The following is a 20,868-nucleotide window of genomic DNA, read 5'->3' as shown; positions in this document are numbered from 1 at the left end:
ATCTTGTCAGCACGGAATTTATCTTCCTCCACAAACCAGCCCCTGCTCTGCGAATGCTCGCCCCCCTCATCCCTATCTAGTCACCCAACCTAATCTCCAAACTGGTCACAGGACTGCTGCAGGCCATTTCCCCTATTTCAAGAATTCCACTTGCTGTACACCTGAAATTAACATAACATTGTAAATCAACTGTACTGCAATTAAAAAAAAATTAGAACATGCACTAGTCCTAATTATGTGTGTATATGTACATTTATATCTATTCCAGCAGAAAGACTGAAAGACTCAGAATTCAGTGGCTTTCCTTAAATAACAGGATTAAGAGTCATATAATCCTTTCCTTATAAAGTCTGTACTTTCCAGGTGTTTACAAGAAGCTTGTATTATTGTATGACACAACTGTTAAACCAGTGTTTATTTTAGGGTACGATTTAGAAAAAAAGGTATCAGGAGCTTTTTGAGAAAACTAGGGCATTGAAACTGTAGCGAGCAAATTCTTATACCAACTTTTGTGAACTGTTCATGTTTTATATCAGAAGTCTACAAGTGATCTTCATTTCCATGGTGTGACCATATCCTTAGATGAGTAGCTAAGGGTGATCCAGAGACAACACTTGTGCTTCTACAAATGAAATTCTGGTAAATATAGATAACTCCTTTTTTAAATAAAGTGATTTTTAAGTTGTTGTTAAAGGTGACCATAGTAAAAAAGATAAAATATTTCCATTAATGGTAAATCTGCATAATTAATGGTTAATAGGAATAAGTGAAAATCCATAGAATCAAATAAATATAGCTCTTTTTCCTCTTCCAAAAAAAAAAAAAGGTACCACTCAGAACCTTCTAATACTCTCCACTGCTCTACCGCTCACGGGAACCGAACATCTTAGGCCTAAAGTCCACCTCAGCCCCTGCCAGTTCTCCCCATCAAGGTGCAGCTTCACCAAACTACTCGGAAGCCTAAGAACAAGCCACACATTTTCCCTCCTACCTGCGCTTTTGTTTATGCTGCCCCCCATATACCATTCCATCAGGCAGACTCCTACTCATCCATCAAGGCCCAGGTGAAATAAACTCTCTTCTCTGAAGCCTGACCAATGACCCCTGGCAGCAGTGTCGTGCTGCACTCGGGGGGCTGTTCACACCAGCAGCTCTATCTTCCTCCTCCTGTCTTGCCCGCGCTCAGCAGAAAGGCACTGAATTAATGAATTAATCACTGTAAAACCCCGCACTTGTGACCAGCAACCGACACACATGTCGTGGGGAGAAGGAGCAGGTGACAAAAGCTCCCATTTCTCTGCAGGCACTAAGGGGAACGGAGGAGAGCCCTTCCCGCCCTGCCCCGCTGGGGGACAGGAGGATGTCCTCGCAGAAACCCTCCAGCGAAACACAGGCCTGCCTGGAGCCCCACCGGCCCACGGGGCTTTCCGGCCCAGGGCCTGCCTGGCAGCCAGACTGGCCCCTTGCTTATCTGGGAGCTCCAGACAGGTCAGCTCAGCCAGCTCTGCTCTGGACCCCAACCCATCCAGACTCCACCTCCTCTTCCCTACCCAGCTGTGAGGAGTGGGGACGGGGTGCACCTCCCCAGAGCTGTGTGGGCTCTACCCAGACCTACCAGAAACATGGAGCAGGGGCCTCGGGAAATGGATAAAAGTCCAGATACGCCTGACACACAAGGGCACGCGGGGGGCCCGGGAACGGGACGTGGAGGGAAGCCACTCCCTCTTCCCGCGTCCCCTCAACTGAGTGATAAACAGAACGGCCAGGAGCTCAGATACGGTCCCCTCCTCCTTCCCCCAAATAAGGATGTCTGAGGCCCAGAAGTTCAGTGCCTTGCCCAGGGTCAAGAGTGGACCCTAGATTTCCCCCTGGAGAGCCCCCCTACCACATGGCTGCCCTGCCCTCAGTCCTGGCCCACGGCGGGCCTTCAGCAGCTGTCGCCACCTCCGTCACCAGCACACCGCTCCTAACCTGAAGGTAAACTCCCAACAACTACAAGGACGCACAAGGACCTCTCCTTCAAGTGAGCCCACAGTCCTAGGCAGGGCAACCCCAAGCCCCTGGAAACTGAGCAGCCGGCCCCAAAGGGAGAACCTGGCTGACTCTGTGACACGGCAGACAGGGACAGGAGGGTGGGAGAAGGGTGGTGGTTGGTCAGTATTCAAAATGCAGCAAGAGGGGTGACAGCTATGAGGCGGCCTTCCCCCAGCTGAGGCCTTGAGAAAGGCTTTGCTGGCTGACCAGCCCTCAGGATGAGGGGGCCCCTGCCCAATACAGAACAGCAGCTTTGAGGTCTCTGAGACCCCAAAAGTGGGAAACCAGAGGCCTGGACCCAGACAGGTGGCCTGTGCTCCCTGAGTCTGGGCCAGGAGGACAGAGAGGAGGGCAAGGGTGGCCACAGCTCCCACTCCCCCCCGGCTCAGGGAGCCTGCCCAGAAGGCACCTCTGTTGCAGGCTCCCGCCCCAGGGGGCACCCAATCTCCTATCAGATTTCAAAGGAATGTGGCTGGTTCCCAGGGGCCTCCACTCCCCTAAGGCCAGCCCGCCCTGCCCCTCCTCCCTCCTGCAAAGCACCCTCAAGGTCTCCCTACAGCGGATCAAGGCCCAGTGGCCTCCCCACCAGAGGCCAGCCACTTGGCTCCCTGTCCCCACAGCCCACCTGGTGTGGTCGGTGGCTGCCCCAGCCCGCGTTCCGGAGTCACAGGACCTCCATGGCGGCGGGTCGGCCAGCCCTCCAGCTCAGGCCCGGCACTGCCTGGGTGCCTCGTCCCGGCCTCTGCCTCTACCCTTGCCGCCATGCAGCTGGCCGCCGGCTGGCTTCGGGTTTCAGCAGGGCCAGGCCTGCTGGGCGGCCCTGGGAAGGGCACAGTCCCCCGGCCTCGCATCCTGCTCAAGGTCGGCCAGAAGGACGGCCGTGGGCCCGGAGGCCCTGGCGGCTCCAGGACCCCAGGTGGAGCTGCCACCAGTGCTCAGGCCCATCTCCCTGTACCCCCAAAAAGAGGGTCCCTGCTGGTGAAGCAGCGGGGCAGGAGAACCCAGCGTCTGGGGTACCTGGGCCCCTCAGGATCGAGGGCCCTGGGGACTGGCTGGCAGGGGTAGAGCCCAGCAAGGGAGTCCTCTCCTCGGCCCCAACCCCAGTGGGGGTGGGCAGGACCACTTCAGCTGGCTGCCGGCAGCACCTGGCACAGACTCGGGCCCAGGCCACGAGGTGGCCGCCCCCCTGTCCACCGGCTGCACTGAGCACCCTGCCCACCTCCTGGGTCAAGAGGCTGGCTGGGGCCTCTGGCTCGTGCTGCCCCCTGCAGGTGACCTGACAGCTCTCCCCTTCCTGAGAGTCACTAGCTCTGGTGGGAACCCTAACCCCAGGCGCCCAGAGGACAACTGCACCCGTGCCCCAGGCCTCCAGCTCCACCAAGAAGCTGGCAGGCTCCGACTTCCCTCCCCAGCAGCCCCTGCGCTGCCAGGAGAAAACCAAGTCTCCCCCCTGGGGAAAACAGAGCTGGCAGCGAGAGACCAAAGGCCACGCGGCTGTGGAGAAGGAACATGCCCAGCCTTGCCAGGGCGCCTTCCCAGGGCCTCTGACTTGTTGCCAGGGCCCAGGCGGGCCTGCTCCGGCAGCCGTACTAACCAGGGTGGGGGCGGCAGCCAGGCTCCCTCAGGCCCCCTCCAGGCAGCCCCGAAGGGCCGGCACCCAGCAGGCCCACGGCTCCCCGCACCCCCCGCCGAGGGTTCTGGCTCGCGCACACTCCGCGGAGGGCCAGGCCCCGGCAGAGCCCCTCTTCTTCCGCCGCCCTCCCCAGACACACCCCAGCCCTGTGGAGAAGGGGGGGGCAGAGCAGCCTGGCAGTGACCCCTGCGTAACTGCTGCAACCACTCCCACCCTGGTTACCACAGAGCCAACGCTCACTCTAGGCCCAGCCCAGGGCAGGTCCCTCCGGCAGCTCGACCAGCCCATCTCACTTGAGGAGACTGCGGCTCCAGAAGCTTAGTAACCAAGCTGCCCAAGGTCGCAGAGGCAACAGGCAGCCAAGCCAGGTCAAGAAAACAACCAGGTCTGTGAGACGCCCAAGCCCAGGCCTGAGCGCCAGCCCCAGGCTGCAGCGCCCACCGGGTAAACAGTACCCCCTTCCTCTACACCCCTGCTTCCTTACCCCAGGGGGTACCCCGAGCATCTGGGCTTTAGGGAAGGAGAGAGGCGATCCTCTGCAGAATGGGAAGGGGCTGCCCAAACTGCATGGCATACACCTCCCGCCCCCCAGAATGAAGAGATAAAGCACAGCCCTGGCCTGGCCCGGGAGAACGTGGACCCAATGGGCAGCTGAAAGGAGTTAGAAAAGAAACGTAAGCCATCCCAGGTGGCCCCTGTGTGCGTTTCCCAGCCTGGCATGGCCTCACTCAGTAGACTGTGCCAGGGCCAGGCCCCGCCCTAGCCAAAACCTCACAGGGTGAGGCTCCTGCAGGAAGTTAGGCCTCAGAAGGCATATCACCCCATCCCAGGAATCTGGGGCTTCAAGGGAAAGGGGTGGGGGCGGGTAGCCTAAGGAAGATCCCAAGGAGGTAGGCATCTGTTTGCCTCCTTCCCATCTCCACCCAGGCCAGAAGCGGTCTGGAGGGTCTGGGAAGAGTCCAGTGTTCCCTGAGCTGCTCTGCTCAGACCTACCCAAAAGAAGAGCTCTGGGGTCCTGTCCAGGAGCTCCCCTAAGCCCCCAAGTTCCTCTCCTGTCTGCCAGCCCCCTTCCCCTCCGCTTTGGGCCTCAGCTCCAAGGAGCCCTCGCCTAGGCAGAAGGAACTCGACACACCACCATAAACTTGAAAAACCTGCTATTCTCTTAACCCCTAAAACTAGCTTTTTTCCCAACAAGGCAACTGATCCTTGGTCCCCCCATAAAAGGCCTTGATCACCTCCTCAAGGGGACTAGTCCCCCTCAAGGGGACTTCCAGAGCTGGGTTCTGAGGTCAGAAGCCTGGGTGAGGGCCTGCTGGGGGTCTCCATTAAGGCCTCCTCCTCCTTTGAATAGATTCAGACTGGCTATAATTCAAGTCCTAGCTCTATACAAGCCTCCCAGAGGCTTAGGGAGCCAATGTTCCACCTGCTAGTATGCTTCCAGTTTCCCCAAAATGAACAGCTGTACCCTCCCCTGACCCAGGTTGCCCCAGACAGACCCCCTCAAAGAAATTCTCCAACACTCTCCCCTCTCCTCAGTCCCTATGTTCTCAGCATATGATCCCAGCCAACATGCCTCTCCCAGCTTCCTCTGGGACAGGCCAGGGCAGCCTTGGCAATCTGGCTGTGAGCTGGAAATCCAAATGCTGAATTGCTGTGTGACCTTGGCCAAGTCGCTTCATCTCTTCAGGTCTCTTTGCTGGAGGGGAAATCGACCTCCTCTTATCTAGCCTGCTCCACTGATTCAGAACCTCATCAGGGTGAAGCCTGGCAGGCTGGAGTCATCAGCATTTGTCATTCTGCCCAAACCTTGGCCTTCTCTAGGCAATCAGCAAAGCTGCCACAGTACCTATCCCCCACCATCAGCTAACCTGGCTGTGATCAGTTACAGGGTCAGAGAACCCACCTAACACTGTTCCCGTCCTGACTCACCCAAGCTGGGAAGGGAGATGAAGATGACAAGTCCCTTTTGAGGAGAGTTATGGGGAGTGGGAGGCACGGGGAGTTCTGCACTCCCACTGTCACTCAGGGCAGAGAGGGACACAGCCCAGCCCTGGGACTCTGAGGAAGGTTTGGAGATGACAACCCAAGGGCTGGGAAGGGGCTTCCAACCTCAGGGTTGTAGTCAAAGATGTGATGGAAGAAACAGAGGGAACAGAGGAGGCCCAGGAGAGAGGCAGGCCTCACCTGAGAAAAACTGCAGCCACTCCCAAAGCCAATGCCACACAGCCCCACGGGGGAGAACTGGGAGCTTGACTCCATGCTGATGACCTTTGCCTTAAAAACAGCAACTCTGGGCTGACCCACTTTTCGCAATAAGGCGGGTTAATGATCAAGTTCTGCCACAAACACCACCTCCTGCCAAGGAGTTTGGCTTTGCCCCCATACACAGGCAGACCCCCAGGTCTGCCCTCCAGGCCGACATCTTACAGGACGGAGATCAGACCCTGCAGACCTGGGGTTAAAGCCTTGCCTCTGGGAACGAACCACAGAAACCCCCTCACGAAACACACACCCCAACTTGCACTCTTCCCACAGACCAAGCCTGAGAAGTCCCAAGCTGAGTCTAACTCGCAAGCCTGCAGCCCTGTGCACAGGGAATGCTTGGGATCCTGACGCGAAGGGGGTGCTTGACGGAACAAGTGTCAAGTGACCCCAGTCCGGAGAGTTCCCCATGCCCGGGGGCGTAGGGGGTGGGGCCGCCGCGTCCGTCCGTCTGCGGAGCCGGCACACCCCGAAACTGCATGCGCGTGCACGTCTCCCCGCGATCTGGCACGCGTGTGTTAGCCGCCGCTGCCCGCCCCGGGACCCCACGTGTGAAGCCCGGGCCGCAGGCGGGGGCGACAGTGAAGGTGACCTTCAGGGCGGGGGCGCCCGGTGGAGGACTCGGCGAGATGCAACCCAGCCAGGCGCGGAGGGAAGGCGGCGGTCCCCGCGCAACCCCGAACCCCCCCGCCCACTCGGCCCGATTCAGCCTCCCGCCCTGCTGCCCCCCGACCCCGGCCCCGCTCACCCGTCGCGCCCGGCCGCCCCTTGCCACCGGCCTGCGAGCTGGGCTCCCGGGCGCTGTCCGCCGGGGCGGCCGCCGGCAACTCGTCTGTTTTGATGACCATGGCGGCGGGAGCGGGCGTCCGCCTCGGCTGTCCGCGCCGCCCGCCGCGCCACTAACCCAAGTGCCCTGCGCGCCGCTGCAGCTGCGGGAAGGACGGAGTCACCGGCCCACGTGGTGCGCGCTATGGCCTTTGACCCCACCGCCGCTCCCTTGCCCCGCCCTCGCGCCCGGCCCGGCCCACGAAGGCCGGCGAGGGACAAAATACGCCACGCCTCGTTCGCTGTGTACCAACGTGGTGACTTTCTTGAACGCCTTAAAGGGAACGTACCCTGGCTCTGGCTAGAGAAAGGTTTCGGGCCCCCTCGAGGGGCGGGGCTACGGAGAGGAGTCCTTGCGGTTCGTTGCCCGTCGGGCGGGCACCTTGACCTTGCGGGGAGACTCGTCTGGACTACTATTGCTTACAGTCCCCTCCCCCAATGGCTTCCTATTGCAGATCTGCCAAATGACCACGCGGTGTCTAATCTGAGGTGTTAATATGACCCTCAGCGCCGTGCTCACCGAGCTTGCCGTCCCCGAAGGGGTGGAGCGGGTGTGCGTCTGGCTTCTTGAGGAGGGGGTGGAGGGTAGCCTAGGGCATGGTCACAAGAGGCAGGGATGGCGGGTGGCTAATAGGGATGAAGTACCAGAGATGAGCCCACCAAACTTTGTCCTGAGCCACAACGGGCTCCCCTCTGCCAGCGGCCTCGACACCCCCCACCAGATGCGTCCTCACATCCGCGCTGGCACATTATCCCCATTTTTGAGTGGAGGAAGCTAAGATCAAGGTCACACAGAGAGCAAGACTTTTGCTAGAACAGGCTAAATCCACAGCCTGGACACTTTACAGTAGTTCGTGTTTTCAGATGTTTGGGGCCTGGTGGGGACTGAGAAGTGAAGTCAGAGAATGCTGCCCAGATGACATTTTACCAGGTCTTGCCAGTGAGCTGAAGTTCTCCAAGCCGAGACGGTGAGACGGTCTTCCTTGCACAGGCCCAGGAAGCCATTGGGAAGCACTTAAGGCATATTCCAGGAACTAATAGAAATTGGGAAGCTGAAGCTGCAGAGGTTGGCTGGGGTGGGCCTAGTGCCTCATAAAAATTGCAGAGGAAAATGGACTTTGTCCTGGAGTACGAGTGATGGGAAGGGGAGCCAGTGAAAGGCTTTAAGCACTTAAGCAAGAGGAAGGGAGGTGAGAAATGCTTTGGTTGCTGTGTGGAGGATAAGGGGACTGAGCTAGACCGGGGGAGACGAGTTTGGACTATTGCACAAGAAGGCTGGAAATAAAAACAAGACCTGACTACAGCCCACCACATGGAAGGTGGGCAGTCAGGTGGTACATGAACCTAACACGGAGTTGGATTGGAAATCTGCATCCTGCAACCTTGTCTCTTCTCGAAACCTTGAGCAAGTCACTTGACTATCACGCCTCTGAATCTCAGGAGCTTCCTCTGTCAAATAAAAACATCCATTGTCTGGCCTCTTACCTAACTGTTGGGAGGAGATAGTGATCATCAAAGCACTTTAGATAGTGTAAAATACTTCACTCTCTCTTTCAAGCAAAGCTTGCAGGAGCTCAGTACTGCAGGAAGATCAGAGATGAACCAGACCCAGTCCCTGCCAGGAGAAGTTTCAATCTGGTGGGTGAAGAGAGATGCACACAGCAATCTCATGTCTAAGGCTGCAGAATAAAAGCCTTTAAAGAAGGCTGTTCTGAGTGTGCAGGGGAGGCAGTCAGGGAGGGCTTCTGGGAAGAAGCCCCTCTGAAGCTTTGAAGGATAAGAAGGATTTTAATGAGCAAGACAGAGGAATCATATGGGAAGACACAGAAAGAGGGACCCTGGGAATTTATTCACTATTTTTTTTAAAACCTTTTAATTTCATTTAGAACTTTGAATACATTCACATGGTTCAAATTTCAAAAAGCATAAAAGGGCATACAGTGAAATCTGTCACCTGCCCCCAGCCATCTGATTTTCCTTCCCAGACCACCAGGATTACCAGTTCTTTTATATTCTTCTAGAGATATTCTTTGCATATAAGAGTGTGTGTGTGTGTGTGTGTGTGTGTGTGTGTGTATTTCCCTTTAGTTACACAAATGGTAACATACTTTACCCTGATTTTTTTACTTACTATATTCTGGAGATATCAGTACACAAAGAGCTTTCTCATTACATTTTATGGCTGGATAATATCTCAGTGTGTAGATGTACCATAAGTCTTTTAACCAGTCTCCCAACTGAAACTTAAGGAATTTGGAGAATTGTACCTAGTCCAGTGTAGCTGAAGTTGGAAGCCCCCTCCATGTTGGTAACACTGCTCATAACCAAAAGCGTAGCCCTGTTTTAACACTGAGCAGCAAGCCTGGGGATAGGGAAACAGATACACACAAAAAGCATCATCCTCTGACCACTTTCTCTATCGTCTGGTGGTCCAATCACATATTAAGCAGACTATTTCTTACTTTCAAGCTGCTTCCACCAATGTCTTCTCACCATAGTCTTAACAACAACTACTCCCATCACTTTCCCCAACTATTTCCACCATTGCCTATACATTGCGCTATGGTTAGGGTGACCATGTGATGTATCATGCAAACCAGGACACTCTGGGAGTGAAAGTGGCCACTATTAATAAGGACCTTGGGACAACAGGCATAAACCAACACTGTCTTGGCCAAACTAGGATGTCTGGTTCTCCGGTGAGGAGTCCAGCTGCTAGACCAGGGGACTTCTTGAAGGCAACGACCATACCTTATTTATCAGGTATCCCCAGCATCTCCCCAGAGCCTGATGCATCGTAGGTGCTTAATGCACAGTGGTTGGTTGAATGGAGGTCCCGGGTATAGGCAGAGCCAAGCAGTCCTTTAGATGCCTCCACGGGGTTTCACCAGATATTTATAATATCTGGGCTTTCTGAGCAAATATTCCTTTTATGTACTGTATGCTTTGACCTTTGTATACAGAGCTTCAGATCATTTCCGTGATGCCTAGCTGAGACCCACCAGGCTGAGCCCTGGAGAGGAACCGGCCTATACCTTGCCCTGGCCTTACTCCTATGTCCTCCTTATGATCAAGGTCTGCAAGCGCCTACTGGTAAGTAAGGAAGGGCGCTAATGACCAGTCTGTCCAGGGGCCTAGTGGCTAAGCAGTCCCAGCAGCCTTCGAGCCTGCAACATAGCTTCTGTGGATCCTCTTCCCATTTCCTTAGCAGGCTCCTGTTACGCAGTCCCCATCCTCAGGGCTGCCTGCCTGGATGGTATTCCCCATCTTTATGGCTTCTGGGTACAGATGCTAAGTAAATACAAAGGGAAGTTTACCGAGGCTGAGACCTACCCTACGTAATGAGTCTGCTTAAAGCCTCCCATCTCCCTAATTATTGTTATGATGGATGTGCCCATTCAGCTGGGCATTCCTATTTTCCCCCCTCATTTTCAGAGTTCCCAAGGGGTTGGAGAGGTGAGCTGGGACCCAAACCTCCCGGATTGCAGGAAGGAGTCCCCTACCCCAATGGCCTGACTCCAGGAACCCATGAGAGAGGGTCCACCTCCCTCAACCCAAACCTGTGTGGTCAGAATTGCCAGGAGGGGTGACAGTTAGTAAGACTCCCTGGGCCTCAGTCTCATGATCTATAAAATGAAAGGATTGAAAAATATGATCTCTGAGTTAGGTGGTGCTGACATTGCACATCTCTGCTCTGTACTGTGACTCTGGGCTGGGCTCAGCCTAGAACCCACAGGGGTCTCTGGGAGGACCCAAAGGCCAATCCCTCTCCCCCTTCCTCTTCTTCTCTCCTTTTTCTCTACTTGAAATGGGACCCCAGAGTCCTGGGTAGATGTTTACCCAGGGCTGGTCCTTCCCTTCCTCAGCTACCTGGGGAGATAAAAGGCTAGGGACTAGCAGAGGAGGCCTGGGCCATACTTCCTGGGCCTGTTACAGCTCTAGCCTTAGTTCACCCTGGGCTCAAACCTGATCCCCAGAGGCTGGAGCGAGAAACGAAGATGGGGCAGCCAGGGCTGCCCTGTCTCCTCCACCTGGGCACACTGGGTAGGAATCAATATGCAGGTTGGCCCTCCGTATCTGTGGGTTCTGCATCCGCATGAATGGTTCAACCAACCGCGGATCAAAAAAATAAATTAAAAAAAATATTTTTGAAAAAAAAAAAATTTTTGTTGTCGGCACCATGGGGCTTGTGGGAATTCCCCGACCAGGGATTGAACTTGGGCCACAGCTGTGAAAGCGCTGAACACTAACCACTAGACCCAGGGAACTCCCAAGAATATTAAAAAAAAAATTCCAGAATGTTCCAAAAAGCAAAACTTGAATTTGTTACAGTGGCAACTACTTACATAGCATTTACATTGTATTTACAATTTACACTGCATTTATGACTATTTACATAGCATTCACATTGTACTAGGAATTATTAGTAATCTAGAGATGATTTAAAGTATAAGGGAGAGGACTTCCCTGGTGGCACAGTGGTTAAGACTCCATGCTCCCAATGCAGGGGGACTGGGTTTGATCCCTAGTCAGGGAACTAGATCCCACATGTATGCCACAACTAAGACCCAGTGCAGCTAAATAAATAAATAAATAAATATTTAAAAAGAAAAAGAAAAAAATATATATATATACCAAAATGTTAAGAAAAAAAAAAAGTATAAGGGAGAATTGGGTGTTCCTGACAGTCCAACAGTTAGGACTCTATGCTCTCACTGCCAGGGGCCTGGGTTGGATCCCTGGTTGGGGAACTATGATCCCACAAGCAGAGCAACATGGCCAAAGAATAAATAAATAAATACAGAATAAGGGAGGATGTATGCAAATACTATGCCTTTTTTTAAATTTTAAGGCCTCACCACATGGCTTGAGGGATTAGTTCCTCAACCAGGGATCAAGTCTGGGCCCCTGGCAATGGAAGCACAGAGTCCTAACCACTGGACTGCCAGGGAATTCCCATTTTCTATCAGGGTCTTAAGCAGCCTCAGATTTGGTTTCTGTGGAGGAGGGGGGAGGGGGAGGGAGTTTGGGGGGAGTGTCCTGGAACCAATCCCCTGTGCATGACTGTATGTGACGTCATCTATCTCCATCCCTGACTCCTTCACTATGTGACCTTGAGCAAGTCATTTACCTTTTCTCAATGCCAACTTCTGTGGGAGAAGCATCATGGGAAAAGAGGCATGAAATCAAGGTCTATGAAATCAAGCTCAGATACCATTGTGTCTGTGAAACTGTTTCTCAGTCCTGGCAGCTGGAAGCAGTCATCCCCTCCTTAGAGTTCAGCAAATATTTTATTCAATGTACTTTATTAGTTGGGGTCCACTTGTCTCTCCCCCACTGATTATTTGCTCTTTGACATCATCAGGTCTCATGGGGTTAGCAAGGCACTAAAATCCAACTCAAAATGGCTTTTAAAAGTGTGTCACAGATTGGAGGAGACTAAGGAAAAAATAACTAAATGGAATGGGACCCTGGATAGGTTCCTGGAACAGAAAAAGGACCCTAGGGGAAAACCTGGTGAAACTCAAATAAAGTCTGTGGTTTAGTTAATAGCCACGTACCGATGTTAATTTCTTGGTTTGGATAATTGTACTATGATAAAATAAGATGTTAACATTAGGAGAAGCTGGGTGAGAGACAGGCAGGAACTCTGCATCATTATTGCAACTTTTCTCTAAGTCTAAATTTAGGTTAAAATAAAAAGCAGAAAACCCCCACAAATTAATGCTGATCATTTAAATACAAAAGTGGCGGGGGGGCTGCTTATTGGTCTATATAACTGAAAAAGGCACAGGTATATGGGCTGCAGGCATAGCAGGATCCAGGCAGCTTAATTATAAGGAACTGTCAAACAACAAGGTCCAACAGCACAGGGAACTATATTCAATATCCTATGATAAACCATAATGGAAAAGAATATGAAAGAGAATATATATGTATAACTCAATCACTTTGCTGTACAGCAGAAATTAATACAACATTGTCAATCAACTATATGTCACAAAAATTAAAAAAAAAAACCACTCATGACAGAAAAAAAAAAAAAAAGGAATTGCCTCCCCCTTTCTAGGTTTTACTTCTTTTGTGGAGCTTCATAATCAGGTAGCCCCGTCCCCGGTGACGGCAAACAGCCCACCAGATTTCCAAGCTGATGTTCTGCCATGTCAGCCACCCAAGAATTTGTCCTTCAGTAGTTCTGTTTGGTTCCCTGCTGTATCCCTAGCACCTAACTTGGTGTGTTAAATGAATGGTTACAGTAAAAGTTCTGAGATGGACTCTTATTGGCTTAGAGTTGCATGCCCATCTCCAGCCCAATCAGTGCGACCTACCTTACCTGGGTCACATGGGTGGGGTCAGAGCCCTGCAACACATTGACTAAGCTGGGAGAAGGCTGTTGCCTGAAAGGAAGTAATAGGTACTGTTATCAGAAGAAAGGTTGCAGGCAAAACCAATACGTCCCCTGCGTTCTTAGAAGGCAGAGCTGCTGCTTTTTCTCCTAGAGCCATCCACAACATAGACCTACATTGAAAATGTACAGGCCTGAAGATGCTGAGTGTGCTGAGCTCCCAGACCGCAGTCCTTGGATAGCCCTTGTTAGTGGAGGATAAGATTAGGGCTCTTCTTCGGGATGCTGGGCTTCTTGCATCTGGATCAGATGGAGATGGTTGTCAGGGCAGAAGAACTGGCATAGCCAAAGACGTCCAGAACCCCAGGATTCCTTCTAGGCCACAACAATGGGCAATTCCAGGCACGGAACCCTTCCAATCTACCCCTGCCAACCCTAGCCAGGAGCCTCTAATCTAAGGTCTTGTTTGTTCATTTGGGTTGGGGTGGCATGGAGAGAGGGACAGGGCTAACCTGAGCATCAGGACAGACATCTCAGATGAACGCCTTATGCTCTATGTGAGGAATGCCTACTGAGGGGACTTCAGGGTCTCAGCTGCCAGTCTCACCCAACCCCCTGGCTAACTCCCAAACCATTCGCTGTCTCCTCCACGGCCTTTCCACAGACCTGTGGTGGGCTGAGGGGATGGGGGCGCAGAGTGCCCACAGGAAAAAAGTCTGACTTGTGTGTTTTTCAGATATTTTATTAAGAATAAGGCATATGACAGTCACCCCTAAAGCACAGGGTTCTATTTCTGTGGGTGAGTGAATACACTCTGAAAAGCATTGGATTAAAAAGCGCAGCCAACAGAGAACTTGGAGCAGGATCCCTCTGCCGCGCCCATGGGGCTCCTGCCAGGTGGCTCTGAAGCCTCGCGCGTCCCCCATTCAAGGCTGGCACCTCAGCGAGAGGGTGCTTAGAGATCCCTGGCTCTCCGTGATGAGGAGATGCTCCTCCACACCCTCTCGGCCTCCTTCCTCTCCATCAGGGAGACCTCTATTCTGCTGCTTGTTTGGGGAAGGGCTACCCCATTTCAGCCCTGGCCTGGCCCCCCAAACTGCAGGCTACTGTGGGTGGGATATTGGGGGGCAGGGGTACAAAGCCTCATGCTGTATTGCCCACAGGTCCCTGATTGGCTTCCAGAACGGGGAGGGGTCCCCACCTGCAGCTCCTGGTTCCAACTAGGGCCCCTGAGTGTCCATGTCAACACAGTCCTCCCCCAATGGGTATTCATGCAGCAGAGAAGAGGGGAGAGGTGGAGAACAGGGAGAGGGAAGGAAACAATCGTTTCCCTTCTAGCCACCCAAACTTTTTAGGGGCTCAAGGGAGGGCGTCCTTCCCTTGGCAGGGCGGGTCCCCCAGGCTAGGAGAAGGGGAGGGCCAGAAGCTGAGGGCAAGGCTGAGGAGTTTCTGACCGCTGAGGCCAAGGGCAGGCCACTGACTCCCAGTCTTATTCTGCTGCCCTGAGGGTTCTGTTCCAAACCCAGGTGCAGGAGAGAGGCAGGAAGCCTCTGTCCATTATTTCCAGGAGAGGGAGAGGGAACGGGAATTTCTCATAAAATCTGAACCCTGTATTTGCCTTGGCCCCTGCCCCAGCTGGCTGAGTGGAGGTGGGAGGGGTGCTCACTTTATTTCGTTTCCAAGGCACCCCGACACCTCAGCTGGGAGTCAGCGAGTCAGCCGCCCCAGCACGCTGGACCTTCATGTGGGGTACCTCCAAGTACCTCACAATTAAGTGTCATCATCTCTGATTGCTGGAAGAGGGACAGGAGGTGGGAGGTGCTGATGGGGTCACTTGGGGAGAGGCAGGCAGGCCACGGGAGGATCCGTGCAGTAGGGGGTTTGGGGGCCCCCAGCCAGACAGCTCGGGTACACAGGAGGGAAGGAGGAAGAGGGCTATTGCTATAGAGCCGGGGGAGGCCAGGTGGGCGTAGCTATGGCTTTTAGTGGGTGGGCGGGTGGATAAAGTACTTCACCATCTCTGTAGAAGAATTGGTGTAACAAAGTCACCCGGTTCACCCCAAAAGTTTGATTGTGGAAGATGAGGCTGCCTCCAGAAAGACCCCCTTTCCCTCCTGCCCAGGATCCTCTGGGCCCCGTCAGGTGAGAGCAGCCGAGAGCAGAGACAGGCCTCCTCACTCACACCTGCTCTGAAAGGAAAGGCAACGGGTCGAGGGGGTACGGTGGGTCGCCCACACTTGAGGGGACACAGAGGGTAGAGGCACAGCCACAGAGACTGGGGAGGAGAGAGGTGGGAGCAGGCAAAGCAAGGACCCTAGGCCACTACTGTGGCCCCTGAGACTGGACAGCACGGTCCGTTCCACGGGTGCCTCGGTGGCGGACACCTAGACCAGGCCTGGTTATTGCTCAGTGGGCTCAGCAGTCCTGAGCTGGGAGGTGGCTGCGTATGTGTGAGCTCACGGGTGTCCTGCTCCCTCTAACATAGACAGTGAAAGAGGGTATAATTGGGGTTCTTTCTCCCTCTTCTTCATGGGGCCGTGACGGAAAAAGGGTTCATCACCCTAGGGACCTCCCAGACCCCTGGGTGACAAACAGAAGGCTCAGCCCCAACCAGGGTCAGGACCTGCCAGGATGGGTGCTTGTGAGTGAGAAAACGGACTCTCCCTGCCCCATGTCCTCCCACGGCAGCCCCTGGAAGACATCACAGGCACTTAGGACTTGATGCAGGACCAACAGAGGAGGGATGGCATGAGAGGACAGGGTTCTAGGGATTTGTCTTTCTTTCTAGGCCGGACTGGGTGGGGGCAATGAACTGGACTGGAGCTTCACTTCCTGCCTTTGGTCGTGACAGGGAGATGGGGAGAAACGCGTTAGGAGGTGGGCCGTATTCTCCTAGAGAGAGGGCACTAAGCACCCCACCACTGTCAGGTCTGATAGGATTGGGGGCATTCCTGGAGAGGACCAGGCTGGGGCCTAACCTGTCCACTCCCTCCCCCCCTCCCCCCAGCAAACCCAAACCTCTCTCAACAGCTGCCACTTCCAAGAAGCCGGGCCCTTCTTCCTGCCTCTGGGTGCAGCCAGCTAATGAGGAAGCTGGGCAAAATTAGCACCAATAAACAGGACTAGGAAAACTCCCAGGGCAGCCTTCAGGTTCCCAGCTACCTCCTGAAAGCACTTTCTAACCCTTCCATAAGCCTGATGGGGCAGCCCGACTCTGGCGTGTCCCGAGTCAATACCTAGGTCGGCATCCTGGGGCAGAACTGAGCTGGAGACGGCTCTAGCCCAGGATCTGCCACAAACCCATTCTGTAATCTTCTCTAAGGGTCTATGGGTGCTAATTTCCAGAAGCTCAAACTTCAATAAGTCCACACTTTCCCCATCGGAGGCTCTGGAGAAGGCGACTTCTAAAGTGTTCCGTGCTCACCTGTAAGGACCTATCAACAGGGTAGGGGGTAGGAGAAGCGGCTTCCAAGGTAAAGGTCCAGCCTCTAGACCTCACCCCGAACTTCCCCTTGGAGGAAGGCTCGGCGGGAAGGGCAGCCGTGGGGGGCTGGGGGAGGCCGCAGCGGGGAGCTGGAAGGCCTAAGGATGCTAAGGGCCACTCTGGTTCCTTTCCGTAGGCCGCCCAGGCTTCCCCCTCCCGCCAAATGATTGTCAGCTTTCCCGGGGCAGGGCGTGACCCCCGCCCCTTCCCCTTCCCCTCCCAGTGGCAGGGTGGGGACCAGATAAAGATCGGTACTGTGAGTCCTCTCCTAGAAAAAGGATGCATTCGCTGGGCCCCGCGGAGGAGGTCCCCGGCGGGAGGGGAGAGCTCAAAGCTTCGGCGTTGTTGGCAAATACAAAAGGCGGGGGCGGCTGGGAGGGGCGAAGGGGCGGGGGAGCAGGGGCCGGCTCCGCCCGCTCCCTGGGGGAGGGACCGGCTGCCTCAGCCCCTGGGACCCGCCCGCGCGGCCAGAGCTGCGTCCCTGGTCGGGCCCCGGGCCCGCCTTCCCCCGCTCCCCGCCCCGCCCCTCCCAGCCGGCCCCGCGCTTACTCCGGGTCCGCCGGTGCACTGGGCGGGCTGGGCGCGGCCGGCGGGGTGGCTTGGTCAGGGGGCTCCTGGGGAGGCGGCTGGCGCGGGCTGCGGCCACTGGGCCGCGGGGGCCTCCGGGCGTAGAGGAAGAGCGCGGGGTCTGGCATGGCATCGGCGTCGTCCGGGGCGCCGGCCGAGCGCTCCCGGGCGGCCCAGTCCCGGCCGGGGCCCTTGGCGGCGGCCTCGGCTGCGGGCGGGCGGCGGGCCCGCTGTGCGCGCCGGCGGATCCGGGGCTCGGGGGCGGCGGCGGCGGCGCCGGGGCCTGGGCGCGGAGTCTGCAGTTTCTGGCGCGCCGCGTGCAGCTGGTAGGAGAGGTAGGCGGCCGCCTCGGTGTGCTTCTGCAGCTCAGTGCCCAGCACGGTGGCTCGGTGGCTGCGGCGACGCAGCTCCTCCAGGAAGCGGCGCTCCTCGGTGCGCAGGCTGCAGCGCAGCGCCGACACCAGCGCCTCGCGCTGCGCCACTTCCCGCCGCAGCTCCGCGTTGGCCGCCACCCGCGCCGCCAGCTGTGACTCCAGCTCGCGGCACTTGCTCTCCAGCTCCCGGGACGCCAACTCTGGGCAGGGGAGAGGGAGGGGAGAGTGAGGGTCCCCGCCTGGCTGTCACCTGCACAGCTCACCGATCCTCAGAGCGAAGCCCGGCACCCCCCCGCCCCCGACTGCACGTCCTGCGGCGCTCGCCCTCACTCCCCACGCGCCTGCGACGCTGGCCTGCCTCTCCTCCTCGAGGCCCTTGCACCTATCTTGCCTTCTGTTTGGGCACTCTGATTCTTCAGTGCGCCCCTTAAGTTTAAGTGCAAACCCTTCCCTGACCATTTATTCACTCCATGACTGTTTGTTGTGCCCTGACTCTGTGCGTTGTATTAGGCATTGTGGGTATGGTGGATAGTAAAACATTCCTCACGAAGCTCACAGCAAGCATAGTGGGAGAGGTATGGTACATAACCACAAAAGAATGTGAGGTTGCATCTGTGACACGTGCCAATACCACGACTGTAACAGGAGACTGTGACCTAATCAGGGAAGGCTTCTCAGCCGAAGAGCAACTTGGGCTAGGATCTGACAGGTGAATAGGAATTAAGTAGTGAACAGGGGAGAGAAGGGTGCTTCGGACAGAGGGTAGGACTTGTGCAAAAGCCCCGTAGCAGGAGAGACATACAAGAACAAGGGACTGAAAGAACTGGGAGTGTGAGCAGAAAAGGGGAGTCAGTGTGCTGCGAACCTTGTTTCCTTCATAAAGAGCATTTATTACATTTTGTGGGGTTTTTTTAAACTTGTTTATTGTTTGCCTTTGCCCACTGCATTGGGTTTCAAACCTGGATATACACTGGAACCATCCAGAGAGCTTTAAAAAATAGTTTTCCTGGGTCCTATCAAAGTATCAAGTACTGGGAAAGGGTACTTCTTGAATCTTCCCTGGTGATTCTCATGTACCCACGGGGTTGAGGACCCCTACCTCCTGGATCATAAACTCCATTTCAGCAGCGTCTGTATCCCAGGACTGGCACATGTGAGTGAGAATGGTGACAAAGGGTAGGTAAAAGGTGACTCTGGAGGGGACAGGAAAACCACCAAGTGATTTTCATATAAAAGGAGGACAAGGAAAGAGAGCTCTCAAGCCCACTGAGAGAGAAAGTAAAAACCAGGACACTGGGGCAGTGCCTTGAGCCCAGTGACCCCAAAAGCCCTTTCAGAGGAAGGACAGTAAGTGGAGTAAAAGCTACTGTTGTCACAGAACTGTTCTTGCCTGGTGTCTGGGATATGTGACCCCTTCCTCCAAGCACGTAGGCACAAAGAGGCCGCCCATGACTGCCACTTAAAGCAGTCGGCAGAATTAGTTCAGGGCCATACGTGTTTAGATGTTTATGCATGATATGCAAAGCAGTTAGTAGAGCTCCTAGCATTCTACCTTAACCTTAAACTTCCAGCCTTCCCTGCGCCTAACTCTTGGTCCTGTAGCTGTTGATCTATAAGCAGCACATCAATATGGCAGGGAGCCCATTCTTAAAACCCTCCTGGCCAAGAAATACTACTTTTGTGATTCATTTCAAATCAAGCATTTACTGAGTCCCTCTCCATGTCAGGTAATGTGCTTTGCACTGAGAGACGATGGGTAACACCCAGTCCTAGTTCTCAGAGGTCGTATCATCTGGAGATTAAGATCTCAACAATGCAACCCCTCCCATTTGAAAAAATTAATTGTGGCAAAAAAACAAGGAACCAATTTTGCCATCTTAACCATTTTTTAAGTGTACGGTAGTGTTAATATACTCGCATTGTTGTGCAACAGATCTCTAGAATTTTTTCATCTTGCAAAACTGAAACTCTATACTCATTGAACACCATCTCCCCACACCACTCCCCATTTTACAGGTGAAGTAATAATCTATAAACAAATACTTTAGTGGAATTTCTACAACGGCAAGAAGTCATGCTTTTGTAAAATGAAGAATTTGCTAATGTGCCTGTGTCTCTTTGCTCCTCCTTTAGACTATGTTCCTTGAAGTCAAAGACCCCATATTGTCATCGTGTTGAATCTTGACACTCAGCATCTTGGAGGGTGTGGACACGGACTGTGAGAATCACTCGTGCAAGGATGAGAAGGATTAGGGAGGTGGGTCACAAAGGAATGAAGTCAGCCATGTGGACTTCCTGGACACCATCTCCTTCCTGCTTTCATTTTCCCACTTTGGACAGAGACAGGGATACAGGGCACTATGTATGGTGGTGCAGGTTGTTCATTGCACAAGGTCACCCAGCTGAGTGGGCAAATGAGGCTGACGTCCTGCACTCACTCAGTAAGCTGAGGAGTGGCTGTCCCCAAGTCTGGACCAGGGGTGGACAAGGCTTGGGTCCTAAGTGGTGGGGAAAAGGTGACCACTTGTCCTCTTACCTTGTTGGTGAGACTGGGCCTCTTTCATTTCCAGGTCATGGGTCAGTTCTGGGGGCAGAGATAAGAAAAGGCAGTCGTGTGTATGTTAGAGATAGAGAGAAAGAGTATGTGTGTGAGATCAGGAATCACAGCCCAGTAAAAGTGTCGATAAGGATTCTCAGAAACCATCTAAACTACCCCCCCCTCCATGCTATTTTACTGCAGCCCAGAGAGGGAAAGAGATGAAAGAGAGGTGTCAGAGGCATAGCCTGAGCCAATCTAGCTGATTCTAAGCCCAGAGATCTTTCCAGTGTAAGCTTTGTGGCCTCGATTTGGGGGTTAGTTCAACGCTTGTGGGACTGAGGCTTGCTTTTGGGGCTGGGGGGGGGTAATATTTGCCCCTTCCCAGAGGTGATGTACAAATATTTAACATGCCAACCAATCAGAGCCAGCCTGGAGGACCCTGCTGCCCAGGGCACATTCTCTTTACCGTTTAATTGGTGGGTCTGGGAAGGCTGGAGTGTCCTGGGCTGCTTGGGGACACTAAAGGGGGATTCAGGGCAGTGGCTATTTACCAATAGGACACGTGCGTTTCACTGTTGTCACAGCCGGTACTGCTGTGCCTGTGCTCTTTTCTGAACATTAGCCCTGCCCTTTCTAAGCTCTGGTTCCGCCACTTTCCGCCGGGCGGGGAGAAGAGCTTCAAGGAGGACAGCGCCACCTGGTGAAGCAAAGCCTGCATGGCGCTCGGCTTGGCGCTGAGCAGGTGGGGCGGGGCAGCCAAGGGGCCCCGCCAAGGGCACTGGTGCAGGAGCAGTTTCCTCCTCT

The 20,868-nt window shown here is 54.4% G+C and overlaps 2 protein-coding genes and 1 long non-coding RNA gene across 12 annotated transcripts in view; 1 reads left to right on the top strand and 2 right to left on the bottom strand.

The window, feature by feature from the left end:
- The window catches only part of CLUH (clustered mitochondria homolog), a 29,034-nt gene extending 22,146 nt beyond the window's left edge, over nt 1–6,888 (bottom strand). For 3 of the 6 annotated variants that reach the window (XM_060134506.1, XM_060134507.1, XM_060134512.1), the window contains exon 1: nt 6,678–6,885. In XM_060134506.1, coding sequence (XP_059990489.1) covers nt 6,678–6,777 — 100 coding nt within the window. In that variant the 5' untranslated portion in view covers nt 6,778–6,885. Of the gene's footprint in view, nt 1–6,677 lie in introns of all 6 variants that reach the window. The other 3 variants (XM_060134510.1, XM_060134511.1, XM_060134509.1) reach the window with 2 other exon arrangements.
- Nucleotides 6,889–17,129: 10,241 nt separating this feature from the next.
- Nucleotides 17,130–20,868, bottom strand: part of CCDC92B (coiled-coil domain containing 92B) — a 5,189-nt gene continuing 1,450 nt past the window's right edge. Inside the window, exons 2-3 of the mRNA XM_060134575.1 lie at nt 20,062–20,109; nt 17,130–17,725 (exon numbers count right to left, since the gene is read on the bottom strand). Of these exons, the coding sequence (XP_059990558.1) occupies nt 17,130–17,725; nt 20,062–20,109 (644 nt within the window). The remainder of the gene's footprint in view (nt 17,726–20,061; nt 20,110–20,868) is intronic.
- The window catches only part of LOC132511400 (uncharacterized), a 16,530-nt gene continuing 13,037 nt past the window's right edge, over nt 17,376–20,868 (top strand). For 2 of the 5 annotated variants that reach the window (XR_009537616.1, XR_009537612.1), the window contains exons 1-2: nt 17,601–18,234; nt 19,659–19,782. This is a non-coding gene — a long non-coding RNA (uncharacterized LOC132511400). Of the gene's footprint in view, nt 17,487–17,600; nt 18,235–18,604; nt 18,702–19,658; nt 19,783–20,868 lie in introns of those variants that run through there. The other 3 variants (XR_009537613.1, XR_009537615.1, XR_009537614.1) reach the window with 3 other exon arrangements.

The sequence above is a fragment of the Lagenorhynchus albirostris genome, chromosome 20 (assembly GCF_949774975.1).
Source record: "Lagenorhynchus albirostris chromosome 20, mLagAlb1.1, whole genome shotgun sequence".
Classification (NCBI taxonomy): Eukaryota; Metazoa; Chordata; class Mammalia; order Artiodactyla; family Delphinidae; genus Lagenorhynchus; species Lagenorhynchus albirostris.
Note: the sequence above shows the minus strand (reverse complement) of the source record. Positions and strands in the feature narration are given on the sequence as shown.